General features: G+C 41.4%; 2 protein-coding genes across 4 annotated transcripts; one reads left to right on the top strand and one right to left on the bottom strand.

Annotated features, from left to right (window-relative positions):
- Positions 1-428: 428 nt before the first annotated feature.
- Positions 429-9,753, bottom strand: Bbs12 (Bardet-Biedl syndrome 12). Of its 3 annotated transcripts, none has more exons than XR_013051978.1 (3): positions 8,134-9,538; positions 7,405-7,513; positions 429-2,618 (listed from the first exon to the last, which is right to left on the bottom strand). XR_013051978.1 is itself a non-coding variant. In XM_006991820.4 (3 exons), the coding sequence occupies exon 3, from the start codon at positions 2,600-2,602 to the stop codon at positions 482-484; it is 2,121 nt and encodes a 706-aa protein (XP_006991882.1). In that variant the 5' UTR covers positions 2,603-2,618; positions 7,405-7,513; positions 9,684-9,743; the 3' UTR covers positions 429-481. The 3 variants fall into 3 exon arrangements, 2 of the variants coding, with proteins under 2 accessions (XP_006991882.1, XP_042134948.1); XM_006991820.4 differs by lacking the exon at positions 8,134-9,538 and adding an exon at positions 9,684-9,743; XM_042279014.2 differs by lacking the exons at positions 7,405-7,513; positions 8,134-9,538 and adding an exon at positions 9,684-9,753.
- A 46-nt stretch (positions 9,754-9,799) lies between these two features.
- LOC102917074 (centrin-4) lies at positions 9,800-13,345 on the top strand. The gene is made up of 5 exons (XM_006991821.4): positions 9,800-9,905; positions 11,099-11,245; positions 11,602-11,730; positions 12,524-12,661; positions 12,824-13,345. Exons 1-5 carry the CDS (start codon positions 9,903-9,905, stop codon positions 12,911-12,913), a joined length of 507 nt encoding a protein of 168 aa, XP_006991883.1. The 5' UTR covers positions 9,800-9,902; the 3' UTR covers positions 12,914-13,345.
- The last annotated feature ends 2,477 nt before the right edge of the window (positions 13,346-15,822 follow it).

The raw sequence follows: 15,822 nt of genomic DNA on the forward strand, positions 1-15,822 counted from the left end.
ATCAAAATCTACACAACAATCTGAATGCAGATTCTGCTGTAGAGCAAAAGCTCTCTGCCTCTGATCCAGGTGTATCTTATAGCATCTGTGATACAATAACAGGCTAATTTGTGAGCTTATAAATAGGGTAAAATTCAGAACTACAGTTATTGATAGACATCAACTATTTCATTCTTGGTAACTGCTAGTAATGTAGACACTACGATTTGACTATAAAAATTTATTAGGGCTGGAAAAATGGATATAAGGTTAAGAGTGCTTGCTGCATTTGCATAGTTGGGTTCCCAGCATCCATGTTGGGCATCTTATAAACCCATTAACTACAGCTCCAGGGCATGTGGTGCCCTCTTCTGGCCTCCTTGGGTGTGTGTGCATGCACACACACACACACACACACACACACACACACACACACACACACACACAAAATCTTAAAATTTATTAATATGATACAGCTTATTTTCCAAAGATTTGGCTAACCCTACAAAAATAAAACTCCATCTAATTCCTGTGAATTTATCTGTGTGTGTACAAGTCCAGTTATGATTTCACTGTCAGTCTGAAGCACTAAGAGTACTAAATCCAATGCTCGGCGCCACGCTTCAGTCTTTGGTGTAACAGTATCATAAACTCTGGGAACTAGCGCCAGGTTATCTGAAACACCTGAATGAAAAACTCCACCACTTAGTTGACTATATTTACTCAAGATGTAAGATGAAGGAGAGCCAGAGTTGGTGGCATTTTGTACATGATGTTGAATGAACGTGCTGGCTTCCACTGCTGATGGGTGAGTGGCAGTGTTAGACATGACAGCAGACAGGTATTCATGCCACCCACTTGCCAAGCACTTCAACACAGTAGGTCTGTAGACTGACAGAGATGAGGCCATCCAAGAGGAAGAATCAGGAAGCCATCCTGAACAAGCATGACTTTCTTTATTTATAGATTGCTCGGCAAGAATTTGAAGATGGCTAAGACATAAAAATTCAACAGCACCACCTCCAAGGAAGACCTTCTCCTCTTTTAGGGCATGATATAAACGATGTACACAGGACCAGAACCTGTCTTCCTTGGTTTCCATCTGAGCACTTACTGGGCAAGTGAGTACTGCTGTAACCAAATTAATTCCTTCTGTTTTTAACAAGATTGCCATTCTGTCGTTCCTGTCTGTATCATGAGGACTCGTCCAGAAGGTCACAGAGACCCCACTGCCCACACAGTCTTCATTCACTTGGGTAACGTAGGCTACAGGCACTGCTCTCGTGGCCTCTGCAAACGCTCGCAACACATTGCCACTCACTGACCCCATTACCAGTCGCTTGCTGTGCGCGCATTTTTCAGTCAGATGTTCAGATACATTTCCTTGTGCCAGGACGAGGTTCACATCGAACTGGACTAACACCTGCATCACACTCTTTGTCCACAGTTCTTCTGCACTGTCTCCTGGAAGCTTCCCACTATCTAACTCGGTCTTCCTATTTCCAGACTTATTGAATCCCAGGTGGCGGTAACTCTGTGTGAGGTCACCCTCGATGAGAATCACTCGGAAAGGCTGATCCTGCAATTCCTTTATCAGAGCACTACTAGACGTGGGTACAGCAGTGACATATCCTGAACAAACACAAGAAGAAGTTTCAGGTAAGCCGGGGAGACAGCAAGTGAGGAGTCTTGAGAGGTCGAACACAAACGGTGCCACGGAGTTGACTTGCTGCAGACGCACACTCTGCCACTGCAGCCTCACAGCTGCCTCTGCCAAGGCCATGCTGCTGCCGTCTCCGTGGCTCAAGCCAACTGCTAACTCCACCAGATCACTGCATCTCCAAGTTTTGGGAGTCGATCCGCACTGTTCTAGAAATCCATCAGGTCTGCTTATCCAGGGGCTATGCTCTGTCCTACTAAAATGCCTACTGTGAGTTAATGCTGACTTCCTGCAGAAAGAGTCTGTATACCGGCTGTGTTGCAGAGCTCGTGGTGTGTTTTTTTCCGTTTCAACCTTAGCCTGAGTTTTGAAGAGTTTGGGTGATTGTACATGTCTCCCAGAAAGACTGTAAACAGACAATAACTGAGATGCAGCATCTTTGAAATCATGCTTTTCCTGTAAGGACCCAGGATCTGAAGGGACTTGGAGAAAAGGACACAAGCTGACATCAACTGTTTCAAGTTTGTAAACTGTACTTGTGTTGTCCATGTGGTCAAATACATTGTATATGGGTACTTGAAGGGAAACTACTGCTTCAATGCAAGAGTTCAAGCCTTCGGACATTACTGAAACTATTGCTGGAGTGGGAACACCCAGATGGAGACATTCTTCAACAGCACTGCTCCATGCACCAACAAGAAACAAAAGAGTGCTGGTTCCAATTCTGTATGTGCCATTCTGTGCTTGAACTGCTTCGTTGAGAAGCTGCCCAACTGCACAGGTTAAATCCAGACCTTCGAGAAGCCTGACTGTTGAGCTGATTAACATACTTTCATGACACTCTGCATCTGTAATAAACTTGGAGGCTTTTACTGGGCCTAGGAAACTTCTTCCTGTTTGTGCAAATGATGAAAGCTGTTGTAGTCCCACATGCCTTCTTTTGTTTACGACTCTGTAAGCCATCACTACGAATAATTATCTGCAAATAAACAAACACTTGAAACTTTACTGAGTGATTGATGATAAGTGCTACATAAAGTGAAGAAAAAACAGCTCACACTTCTGGATATAGTTTCAACTAATGTGATCAGTGTGGTGATGCAGAAGAGTAACATAAGGGTGTGGGGGACAGGGTGGTGTAGAGAGGGTTGACCACTCCAAATGGCAGAGGAAATGGAGAGGAATACAAGGCAACAAGCAAGGTTTCCAGAAGGCAATCTGCAGAACGAGACTAGAAACATATTTGTGCTGTGACTTTTTGAGACAGGGTCTTTCCAAATACCTCAGGATGGTCTTAAATCTGTGATCACTGTCTCCATCTCAAGAGTGCTAGAATTACAGGTGTGTTCCATCATGTCATCTACAGGGTAACTGTGCAAGCTGAGCCAGCAAGCTGAAGGGGGTGGTAGTGAATGTACAAATATGTTAAAAAGAAAGGAAGTAAGAGAGGGAGGGAGAGAAGGAGGGAGGGAGGGAGGGAGGGAGGAAGGAAGGAAGGAAGGAAGGAAGGAAGGAAGGAAGGAAGGAAGGAAGGAAGGAAGGAAGGAAGGAAGGACGGGGAGAGAAGGAAGAAAGAGAGAAAAGGAAGAAAGCACTGTGAACTAGGAGCTATACAAGAAGCCTGGTATTGCAGGAATAGCATACATGGCAAGGAGCTGAAGGACCTAAGGCTCCAGTAGAGGAGTTGGACTATGAGGACATTTCATGCTGTGCCAAAAAACTTAAGCTTTATCCTATAATGGAAACCACTTGTGTTAAGATTAAAAAAATCACTTGATGTAGTGTTTCAAAGTTTGTACTTCTGAGTCTAGAGGCCTAGGCTTGAACTTTGCTCTACTGTTAATTAGGTGGCTAAGTGGATAGCCCTTCAGTATAGACATCTGGAAAATGAGACTAATCACAGAAGCTACTTCACAGCTACTCTGAGGAGTACAGTGCTCAGGACAGTGCCTAGCATACAGTTTTATGTGTGTTCAGATATATTTTCATTCTGGTAAGTTTGGACTGACTAGCTAAGTACCAGACTGAAAGGAGAGTAGCCACTTAATCTTCTCAGAAACATGGACAATGGGGAGAAAGATTTGAGTAATGATTACATGATGAAGGAAAAAGGGTGTTATTTAAAGAGAGATCCAAGGGCAATTGAAATTATTCAAGCTAATACTTTAGAAGTCACATCCAAAATGAATACCACCATGAGAAAGACTATTCAACTAAAAAGCTTTTAAACAATGGTACTTTCTTTCTTCTTCTTCTTTTTGTTTTTTTGTTTTTATTTTTTGAGACTAGGTTTCTCTGTGTAGCCCTGGCTGTCTTGGAACTCACTCTGAAGACCAGGATGGCCTTGAATTTACAGAGATCTGCCTACCTCTGCCTCCTGAGTGCTGGGATTAAAGCTAGGATTAAAGGTGTGTACCACCACATGGCTAATAATGGTACTTTCTAACTGAAAAACCATCTATACTAAAACTACTGCCTTGGGAGGTGTGAACTCCACTAGGTGAGACTGAAGATGTGAATACTATATGACTTTATGATTCTATGAATATTTTAATCAGAATCTTGTTCTAATAAAGACCATAACTCCAGTAAATTTGTTTCTGAACTAGCTACATTCATCTGTGAAAGTACAATTCCTCCAGAATAGCGTCTTACAGACTTTCAAGGACTAACTAAGGTAGAAAGGATGGGCAGGCCCAGCAATAATTAAGGCACTACATGAACTCTGTCTCAAGTCCTTTTTTTTTTTTTTTGGTTTTTCGAGACAGGGTTTCTCTGCGTAGCTTTGCGCCTTTCCTGGAGCTCACTTGGTAGCCCAGGCTGGCCTCGAACTCGCAGAGATCCGCCTGGCTCTGCCTCCCGAGTGCTGGGATTAAAGGCGTGCGCCACCACCGCCCGGCTCAAGTCCTTTTTTTTAAATGAAAATTTCAATCTTACATAATGAACACTTACAATACATATTCCTTGCTAACATCAAAACATAATATTAAAACATACTCTAGGACTCAACAAATTTGAATGATCATTAGGTTCATGTCTTACATCTATCTATCTGGTCTTACTTTTTCTCTTTCTCCTCATTCTCCTGTTATCACCATCTCCCTACTAAACTCTTGACTCTATTTATGAATGGTTTCAATCACTCCATCTAGCACATCTTCAAATCCTCTGCCTCTCTCTGATTCCATCTTACTTACCTTGTAAAGCTACTAATCTTGATTTAGTACAATTTAGATTTAGTACTTTCACAATGTTATCCAAACTACCACCTCTACCTTGCTCCAAAAGATTTAACAACCACAAAAGAAAACCTGGAAGCTACTAAGCAGTTACTCTATGTTTCCTTCTGTAATTGGTAATTGCTAATTTGCTTTCAGTCTGTTTTGACCTATTCTTGGTATTTCATATCAATGGAATCATGAAATATGTGCATTTTATTTAGATTATTTTGGGGGTTCTTCCACATGTATTAATTAACAATAATTCACTGCTTTTCATAGTGGAGTAATATTCCTTGGTAGGTACCATGCTTTATATATCTATTTATCCATTGCTAGACATTTGGGCTGTTTCTACTTTTTAGCTACTGTGCTTGCTTGTTTGTTTGTTTGTTTGTCTGTGCTACTGTGAACATTTCTGTACAAGTATATTTTTGAATCTGCTTCCAAATCTTTTAGCTATAAATCTAGACATGAAGTTCCTGGGCCATATGGTAATTCTATGTTTAGCTTAGGGAACTGCCCAGATGTTTTCCCAAACAGTGGAGCATTGCTAGTAGCAATGAACAAAGGTTTTGATTTCTCCACATTCTTACTGCATTAGTTTTCCAGGGCTGCTACTCAAAATTACAACTGTCAGGATGCTAAAACAATACACATTCAGACTCTGGAGATGATGATGTTGCAGGGCAGTGCTTCCTCTCAGGACTCTAGGGAAGGATCCCCTCTTCCAACTCCTAGTTACTCCTGACATTCTTTGGCTTTTAGTTACGTAACATTAGTCTTTGCCTGTTTCAACTGTCCTGTTTGTTAATTACAACATCAACTTACAGCCTACCCTAATCCAGTATGACTTCATCTTAACTAATTGCATCTACAAAGACTACTTTCAAATAAAATCACATTCTGGATGGATATGAAGTGTGTGTGTGTGTGTGTGTGTGTGTGTGTGTGTGTGTGTGTGTGTGTATTTGCACTATTCAGTCACTAGTACATTCAACAACTTTGTTTTGCTTTTGCAAAACTATAAATACCCTAGCAGATGTGAAAAGATAGCTCATCATGGTTTTGACTTCCATTTTTCTAATTACTAATGATATTAAACATCTTTTCATGGGCCTACTGGAAATTTATTTATCTTCTTTGAAGAAATGCCTATTGAAGTTTTCTGTCTATTTTAAGGGTGGGTGTAGCTTGAGAATTTCTCTCCAGCTCCCGCCAAGCCCCGCCAGTTCCAGAGCCCACTTATAAAATACACACACCGACTCATATATTATTTAAACTGCTCGGCCACTAGCTCAGGCCTACCATTGTCTAGCTCGTACTCTTATACTAAGCCCATTTCTGTTAATCTATATGTTGCCATGTCTTCCGTGGCTTTACCTGTTGCCTCTACATGATGCTCCCTGAATGGCAGCTGATGTCTCCTTTCCTCTACCTTCCTCTCCTTTTCTTCTCTCCTCTCTGCTAGTCCCGCCTATACTTCCTGCCTGGCTACTGGCCAATCAGTGTTTTATTTATACAGAGTGATATCCACAGCAGGTGGGTTATTAAAGGTTTGTGTTGTTGAGTTGTAAGAATTCTTTACACACGTCAGATAGTAAATCCTTATGAAACAACAGCCAACCTCACCCAATCAACCGCTGCAAAGACAATACTTGAAAAACACAAAAACAAACTATATCTGTTTCGAACATGTAACATATATTCTATCCTCGTTCCTTAAGCAATGTATTATAACAACTATTAACCCATTTTAAGAATACTATATACCTAAGTATGTGTGTAGGCTAGATTTAAATACTCCACCATTTTATGTAAAGCACTTATATATGTGTGGACTTTAGTTTCCATAGTGGAGTCTTAAATCATTCTCCTAAGGACAAGGAGGGAGCTACCTTATTTGATTTGCAAGTACAACCTATTGTTCTATAGGAAGTCTTTTCTGTTTTGATAATACAGTTTGACTCATAAAAATTTACAATTTTGGTAAAATTTAACATTTATTTGTTGATGCTATTGCTCATGCTCTTGGTGGTTAAAAACCCTCTGCCTGTTGAGACCCTTGACTTGCAGATGTCCATGTCTTTTACGGGCATGAGGGTTGTGATAAGAGTTCTGCTATGGTCTCCTTTCTAGTTCATGATTAAATAAGACACCACTCTGAGTGGAAAATAACCTAGAATAACAGGAAAAACCCATAGATATCTCACATTCAGTCTGTATTGAATTATGTTACAAAAGGTTTTTCCAAAGGATGGATTTCAACCATCTATAAGGAAAAAGTCATATATAACAGATAACAAAATTAATTCTCAAAGAGATCTTTTAGCATTTGAAGAATCTATTTCAAGTTTAAGTAATAACTGAAAGATTGTTTCAGCTTCCCTAACATCGGAAGAATTTCTAAATGGTTTCGAAGAGGTTGAACGGGGCTAATCACTAATACAAACTCAAAATAAGAATGCCTCATTTTCTAAGAGGATGGGTATAAAAAAGACAGTGAAGAGGATGGAAAAAAGGGTAATTTCAGAAGTGATTAAATACCTCTGGTAACTGTTCTTAGCATTTTCGTTCTACAGTGCCCAGCAATGATGTCTCCCACAAACAGGTCAATGTCATTACTTGTCAGATTAATGTTTCCTTAATTTTCAATCTGTAATTGGAAGGCAGAGTCAGATCATTTAACTGGGAGGTTGACTTTAGAAGTTTTCTTTCTAAAGATTGTAACTCGTCTTGGCTAAATATTCAGGTTAGAACACTCAGACATGCTTTCAGGGGTTATATTTTATTTCTTGATGGGTAAACCTAGAATTTTCATCATCAGAACCAAGTTTGTTCGCCTCCAGTCTCGACCTTACACCATAATCTCACCACAATACTCCACTGTGTAGAAGCTTCTCAGGAAGTCTTCACTCCTTTGTGTGGCAGAGAAAGTTCCCACCCTTTCATTTCTATGCTCAGAATCTTAGTCTCCCTAACTCACTCCAAGTAAAGGCCATGTCCTCACACAGCACTAAAATCCACGCTTCTTCCTTTCTGACTTGTCTAGTCTGCTTTGCTCAGGCCTCCTTGGTACTTTCAGAATATGCAAGGCATGCTCCCTACCTCAGTATTTCTACATGTCCCTCTTTCTGGAATGCTCTTCCCTAGGAAATCTACTGACTTAACTATCTTTAAATATTTCCCCAAATTTCCTTTTCAGGGAAGCCTACCCTGGTCAACCTATTACAAACCACAAATCTTTTTTCCTGTCATACGCTAAATACTATTTACCTGCTCCACTTTCTTTTTATTCTCTGGAACTTGGCAGAATGAGCATAGAACGTTTATTCTGTACAGGCCATCATTTTTTGTTGAACAATTTTCCAGATGACAATTCTAGCTAGCCCAAGGATCTAGACCACTGCCTGACCCTTGAGCACAGGCATTTGACAGATAGTTGTTAAGTGCCACCTTACCCCAAATTTGAGCAAACATTAAAGGAGCAAAGAGATGTTACTGTTAGTATTCCTCTTTCAATACCTTTGGATCCCTTAGTTGGGGCCCTTTAATTGCTTTTAAAGGGGGTTCCTCCTTCAAATGATAATTAGAATTGTCTCTAAAAAAAAAAAAACAACAACAACAACAACAAAAAAACAAAACAAAAAAACCCTGAAACGTAACTAAATGATTAACTGCCCCAAATCAACATTTACTTTTTCCTAAGTTTCTTTTAAGCTCACCAGTGGCTGCCGTGGTATATGATATGTGGAGTGCACTGGATAAATTTGGTAGTTTAATACTGTGTGTGGCTTTACTATCTTGCTAACTATTATTAAAGTTTTATGTACAGAATAGGAGTAGTCACTTTTCAAGACTGCATTATCCTAACCAAGTCTAGAAATTAGCATCCGAACTTATTGATAGAATTCCTGGCCACTCCCTCAGCTACATGACTGCACATGGTCTAGTAGCCAAACAAGAGGCTTTGTCATCCCAGGGCCTTATGTCCTACGTAATCCGTGTGCTGCGTGGTCATGTAATCTATGAGCATGCCTGATGTAGCTATGTACGCCCATATGCACACGTTGCGGTGAAATCCATAAAAAGAGGGTCCCAGACCTTCCTCCTCTCTCTCCCTGCACCATCATTTCCCGTAGGCCTAAGCACCCGCCTCCTGTCTCCTTTCCCTAATAAACTCTTACAGTGGGTTTTGTTGTGCCTCCTGGCTTTTCTCGAATGGTAAACAGTGCCACTTAATGGGTAACACAGCACAGCATAATAACACTTATCATTATTTTTTTTAAAGCTGGGCATAGTGGCAGGTGGATCTCTGAGTTTAAAGCCAGACTATTCTACCTAGTGAGTTCCAGGACAGCCAGAGCTACATATGGAAAAGATAATAATAATAATAATAATTTAAATCTAGAATATCCAAATTCCTAAATCATAGTGATGCAAAATGACTTAGCACTCCTTCATTCACAAAACGGTTTGAATGTGCATCATTTGCATTCCCACTGGGAAAACTTAAGACAGGAAAAATGGCTTCTAATGCAAAGGTAAACTTGGCTATTCCCCAGGAGCCTAAGATTTACGGACTACAACGTGTGTCTGCGAGGTGAGGAGCAGAAAGCCTGGCTCAAGCCACCCTGGGTCCACGCGAGGACATCGCCGGCCAGCACCCCCGCCCCCACCCGCCCACCGGCGAGCGCGGGCCCGCGAGCAGCTCTGAGGTGGAAAGGCCGCAGGACGGTTGGTCCAGTGCGTGGAACCCGCGAGACATTGCTCTCGTCCCCACCCTCCCTGCCCTTCCGGCCCACGGGGCCCACGACTCTCCTCACCGCGCGCCCCTCCAAACATCGCGGAATCCCAGGCAGCCCTGCGCTCAGTCCCAGCACTCTTTTCTTCCCATTGGGCGCAATGGCCGTCAATCACGGAAGCTGGTAGGCGGGCTTGCGCTCCGAGCGCGGCCTTAGCAACGGCCCGCCTGGAGCGCCAGCTAGGACTGGGAGGGCCGCTGTTGCGCTACGCGGGCTCGGGCGGGGAAGCGGGTTGGAGACATGGTGAGTGCTATGGGACCCGAGTGTGGTTGCCAATTTACTGACTCTCGTGCCAGGATCCTTGGCTACCCTTAGTGACTAAGCCAGGGGACAGCGGGCCACTGACAGCCAGAGGGCCATCAACTCAGCGGCAGAGGAGAAGGGACCACTGACTGAGCCACTGAGGGTCAGGGGGCCACCAACTCACTCACTGAAGAGGGCTACCTAATTAGCCACTTAGGATAAGGGGACCACCTGCTTAGCAACTGAGGGTCATCAACTCAGCCGCTGACAGGAAGCGGGGCGCCTAGTTAACCACTGATAATTAGAGGGCCAGCAACTCTTTCACTGAAGGGAAGGGGCCACTGACTCAGTCCTGATGGTCAGGGGTCCACCAACTCAGGCCACTCACAGCTAAGGGACCACTGACTTCTTGCTGAGAAAATGCAGACTCAGATGGCTGCCCTAGGATCTGGGACGACCACAGCCAATAACTAATATAAAGCCGGCCACTTAGATCCGCAGTCACCTCCAGGGCTTCCTCACTTCCACCTGCAGAGAGAAGAAGAATCTGTAGTGGTTCTGTGACCCGGCTGGGTGACAGAGAGAAGCGAACAGCAGAAAGGACCTTCATCTTCCACGCATTAAGCCAGACGTTCTCATCCAGATCTGTGGAGTAGCTGTTCACCAGAACTGCTTTTTCTCTTTTGTGCTCCTGTAGAATAGGACACTTGCTAGTGGAGAGTGGGAGAGGATAATTGTGTTCTAGGAAACATTCCCCACTCCCACCCCTGCATGTACTGTGATACGTATATGAAAGACACACATTCCTTAAGTTAGTACTTTCCTGATAACCCAGGACTAACTGCATTCTCATACAACACCACACAGCTCTACGCTGTCTTCCTTGTTGCTTCTCTCTTCAAAGGCGTTAGTTTTATAAGGAAAATCTAAAAGAAAAAAAGAACACCACACTTTCAATCAAGAGATGAATAACCATACTCGGGAGGCTGAGGCAGGAGGACTAGGAGTTCCAGGCCAGTCTGGGCTCCATAGGGAGACCCTGTCTCAAAAGGCAAAACAAACAAAAAAAGATATTAGTAACCAAAAGCATTAACAGGGGCTTGGGGATGAGCTCATTCTATAGGAGGAAATGGGATACTTGAACATGTGCACTCCGGTTATATAGTTTTCATCCACATGTGTACGTACTGCAGGCATCCAGCCACCGAACAACTCTAGACCAATGGAAGAAAAAAGCAGCGAAACTTGAATTGAGTGATGCCCAAAAACAAGAAATAAAAGAGGCCTTCGACTTATTCGATGTTGACAGTTCTGGAACCATAGACGTGAAAGAATTGAAGGTTCTGAAACTATTTCTAAGACATTTGAAAAACCACACTACTGTGTGTGTGTGGCTTGGGGGGACAGAACCCAGGGCTCTAACTCTAGGCTTGCCCACAGCCCATAACCGTAGTCTTCTGAAAGGTATGTATGTATACCTGCCCCGAGTCAACAATACAATATCTTTTAACATTTTAGTTGTGTCCTTGGTTGATGGGTAAGTCAAGACCCAGAATCATCAAGGTTATGGACTCGGTCACAGTAAGATCAGCTGTATGCTCTGATTGTGTTAGAGAACAAAGAAGCCATTAATTAGTAATTTAAAAGTTCAAGGTGAGATCACGGCATACTAAAATATATCCCCTTCCTGCTGCAGATTGCAATGCGGGCCTTAGGATTTGAGCCAAAGAAAGAAGAAATCAGACAAATGATAGCGGAAATCGACAAAGAAGGAAATGGCACCATTTGTTTTGAAGACTTTTTTGCCATTATGAGTGTGAAAATGGTACAGTCACTCTCCTTGTCAGAGAAATGACGTCAGAGCCTTGTACATGTCTGGGGCGGGAGCACTGGGATTTCTTGGAGGAACTGGAACTAGTTCTTTAAGGGCGGGTGGGATGGAATAGCACAGCAAGAACACGTGTTTTCCGAGTGGTAAAGATTGTAGAGAGGGTTCTATTGGAGGATTATTAACGCCATGTAGTTAAAAGGGAGGTTTATTTTGGGGGACAACTTACAACAAGTAAAGGGGTAGGTTACAGGATCTGGGAGAGGTGAGGTGCAGCCCAGCAGGGTTCTCTGGACAACTCCACTCAGTCTACCATCCGGCATCCAGGATCACCAGGAACAAAAAGAAGCCAGCACTTGTGGATCTTGGGTCTTAAGGGTTCCCATCTTGGCCCCACCTCACGGGCAGGTCATAGGTAGGCGTGACAATTACGTGGGGCTAGTACTTCTAGGTCAAAGCTGGAACAGCTACCCCCTACAGGGTTCTGTCAGGACATACTGACATCTGGCAAGATGGAAGGAGCACACACACCATGCCTTGGAGCTGGCAATCACTGAGTGCCTCCTTTTGCCACTGTTCCTGAGAATACCCCTGGCTCTTGGAGCTTGCTGTCTTACGTACCTCAAGGGCAGGTGTGAGTATGTTGAAATAATTATTACAAGGGCAATAGGCTGAGAACTCAGCCTCCTGGTACAAATGTGCACATACAGCTCTAGAATTAATAGACCTACTAAGTCCAGCTTGATGGAACAAATAAAAAAATTAACCAATGACATTGCATTTTCTAAAGAGTGAAAAGGATGAGAAAGAAGAAATACTGAAGGCTTTTAAATTATTTGATGACGATGCTACTGGCAGCATATCACTAAATAACATCAAGAGGGTTGCCAAGGAACTAGGGGAAAACTTAACAGAAGATGAATTGCAGGTAAATATTGTTTATTTTATAATTACAATGTGTGAATAATTTTATATGGCTTATATAACTTAGCTGTATTTACACAGTAAAAGCAAAAAAATTCCTGTTGAATTTCCATTATTATATATTTTTAATAGTTTCAGTCTCTCATGTTACATTTTTGTGTTCCAGGAAATGCTCGATGAAGCAGATCGCGATGGGGATGGAGAGATTAACGAGGAGGAGTTTTTGAGGATGATGAGGAGGACCAGTCTTTATTAGCTCTGCTTCTTGCCTTCTAGGAAGTTTTGACAGCTTGCCTGTTAAGCAGTTTAATAATGTGATACTTTGGCTCATTCATTTCCATTTTTAGTTTATATGCTCAGCTTAGTCTCTTGGTGTCTAATCTATGCAAGAACATCATTTAAGTCTGTAGTAGCAACAATAAAAAATCCATGACTTATTTGAACCTTGAACCCCAAAACAGTATTTTTACATGCTATTTTTAAATTTTTAGGTTCCAAAGACATTCAAAATTTATTTTTTATTTAATAAACTTGGCTCCCACATCCAAATGAAATTGTTTATAAAAAATCTGAAAAAAATAATATTTTTCCATTATATCCTTTTGTATGACTTTAAAAACGCCAACAAACTTGTTTTGTTAATCATTTCTTCAAATGTGTAAAGTATTAATAAAATTGACTTACGTAATTACTGGTAGTTACTACTGTGTTTTGAAGGAGGCAACTTGGTAATGGATTCTTTAAGAGATGAGGCCATTAGAGTTCCTCCTTTATTAATGAGATTAAGACCCCTTTAAAGAGTCTTCAAGGCTTATGAGGTGACTCAGCAGGTCAGGCACTTGTCACCATGCCTGACAACCTGGGTTTGGTCCCACGTGATGGAAGGTGAAAACTGGCTCCCACAAGTTGTCCTCTGATCTCTACAGGCTCACACAATACATAAATGTAATTTAAATTTATTATTATGTGTATGAGTGTTTTACCTGCATATATATTCGTGTACCATTTGGTGTCTGGTGCCCACAAAGGTTAGAAGAGGGCTTTGGAATTACAGAAGGTTGTGAGCTGCTATGTGGGTGCTGAAAATTGAACCCCTGGCCCCAGGAAGAGAAGCCTGTGCTTTTAACTGCTGAATTGTTCATCCAATCCCCATAAGTGAAATTTTAAAACATTAAGTCTACTTAAAAGTGGTGGCTTTTTTTTTATTAAAGCTATCAGAGTTAGTCATATTCATAGTGTATAGAAGGATTATTTCACAGAATTTTCCCTTTTTTGTCCAATTAAAAAGGAAGGTTTTAACCTTAACTCAGTAAAACTATATATAACAAAACAGTAATTAAGAATTACATTTACAACAACATCCAGTCCATTTGTATTTGGCAAAATTAGAGAAAATATTCTATTATTTATCTTATCTTTGGAGTCTAAAGTTTTATACCTAATTTACCTTTTATCATAACTAAAGAAAACTATGACTATCTAGTCTTCAACTCTGTCAAAGACCCCAGAAGTGTGAAATGTCACCTAATGACAGGGACATCAGGCTGTCTGGACAATCACCCTGGGTTCTTCTATAACATTGGGGCATCCAGCTTTGGTCTACAGGCCTGGTATATATGGCAGATATTTCTGAGAAGCAGAGAATTTTGAAGGACTGTCTACCTTGTCTTGGCAAAGTTTGGCAGTCACTTTCTTTTGCTTCCTGCTAGTCCAGTTTGGACAATATACTGTCAGCAATTGAGGCAAGGGTGGTTTCTTTGCCCAAATAGCCAGCTTTTGCCATAAAGAAAGCAAATGCCATATGGAGTTTCTTTGATGCCCATCATCATCTTTGAAGTAGATTGGTGCTGCCAGGAGCAGACATGTTTCAGTGTCATAAAAAGTCTTATGTTATTTAAACATATTGAATCACATATTCTGTAGGTCTTTGAAGTATTTGAAGACCATATCTATCTATATCTGTGCATGACCTTGAAAACATACCTGACATGACTATAAGTTTTACTATTATAGGTGAGTATTAATCTGTATTTCTTAATTACACATTACATTTTAAATGTGCTGCATAAGCATAATACCCTAAAGAAGAGTAGAAACATACATACAGCATAACAAAATTAACCTTAAATTTGTATCAATTAACCAAAATCCATACCAATGTGAAATACTTAGGATTAGTATTTGTTTTTTTAGTGTAAAAGTAAATTCAATAATCTATCCTTTCATCCTATTATTTCTATCCCCCCTTTTTTTAGAATAAAAGCTCTGAATTTAACCTCTTTTCTTTAGCTTTTTCTTTTCTTTAGCTTTTTCTTTTCTTTTCTTCTTCTTTTTTTTTTTTTACTATGACCAGTAATAACTTGTAACCAACGTCCCTTAAATAACAATAAACATCCATAATCCATTTTTTGGGAATGTGGGTGTAATTCTCTAGACTGCTTCCTGTGGCAGTATTCTTGCTGAGCTACTCTTGGCCTGGTTCCAAAGAGTAGCACTTAGCCCTAATTCTCCCTTTGTGTAACCACACCTTTTGTTTCTCTTATATCTTTGTTTCCCTTATCGCCCTATATGAATCTTGCCTGAGAGTCAAAGATCAGAAAGTCTACCAAGGATCGAAGGCCTATGCAAAACTGGGTCTAGGAAACCTGGAAAACCGTGGTACCTGAGAAACCAAGGAATTTGCACTTGGCATTTTATCTCTGGGAGCTCCTCTCAGGTTGATTTGAAGGTGCAGAAATTAACTGGCTAAACTGTAATTAGAGAGAAATAAAAATGCCCTAGGCAAAGGAAAAGGGCTTCAGTCCTTCTGAGGCTGGACCCCCCTGCAGCCATGAAAGGCTGGATTCATTCTTAAGATGCCTCTGAGTCTTCTTTCCATGGATTCGTGTGAACCCACACACCCATGCCCCAACAAACAGTGACAACTTCCTGTTGTCCGGGGGCACTGGTAATCGTTGGATGCTGAGAAAATTTAAGATAATGGTTAAATCTTGGCTGTAGTAGTCTGTGAGGCTGGATCATCTCAGTCAGCTGCCTTGAAGCCGTCCATTTTTATTGGTGTCTGGTCCCCTTGCTTTGAAACTACATAAACTTTTAAAGGCAACATACATATCTGCATTTATACAAGTATAGACTGCATTATACATGAGTCAGCCAAAGATGATT

This window comes from Peromyscus maniculatus, chromosome 6 (genome assembly GCF_049852395.1).
Source record: "Peromyscus maniculatus bairdii isolate BWxNUB_F1_BW_parent chromosome 6, HU_Pman_BW_mat_3.1, whole genome shotgun sequence".
Lineage (NCBI taxonomy): Eukaryota > Metazoa > Chordata > Mammalia > Rodentia > Cricetidae > Peromyscus > Peromyscus maniculatus.

Excerpts from the sequence above, each read along its gene's own strand:
- Bbs12 (XM_042279014.2), bottom strand. The coding sequence starts at position 2,602 with ATGGCTTACAGAGTCGTAAACAAAAGAAGGCATGTGGGACTACAACAG.
- LOC102917074 (XM_006991821.4), top strand. Across the intron at positions 11,731-12,523 it reads CCATTATGAGTGTGAAAATG|AGTGAAAAGGATGAGAAAGA; the intron begins GTACAGTCACTC and ends CATTTTCTAAAG. Across the intron at positions 12,662-12,823 it reads TAACAGAAGATGAATTGCAG|GAAATGCTCGATGAAGCAGA; the intron begins GTAAATATTGTT and ends TTTGTGTTCCAG.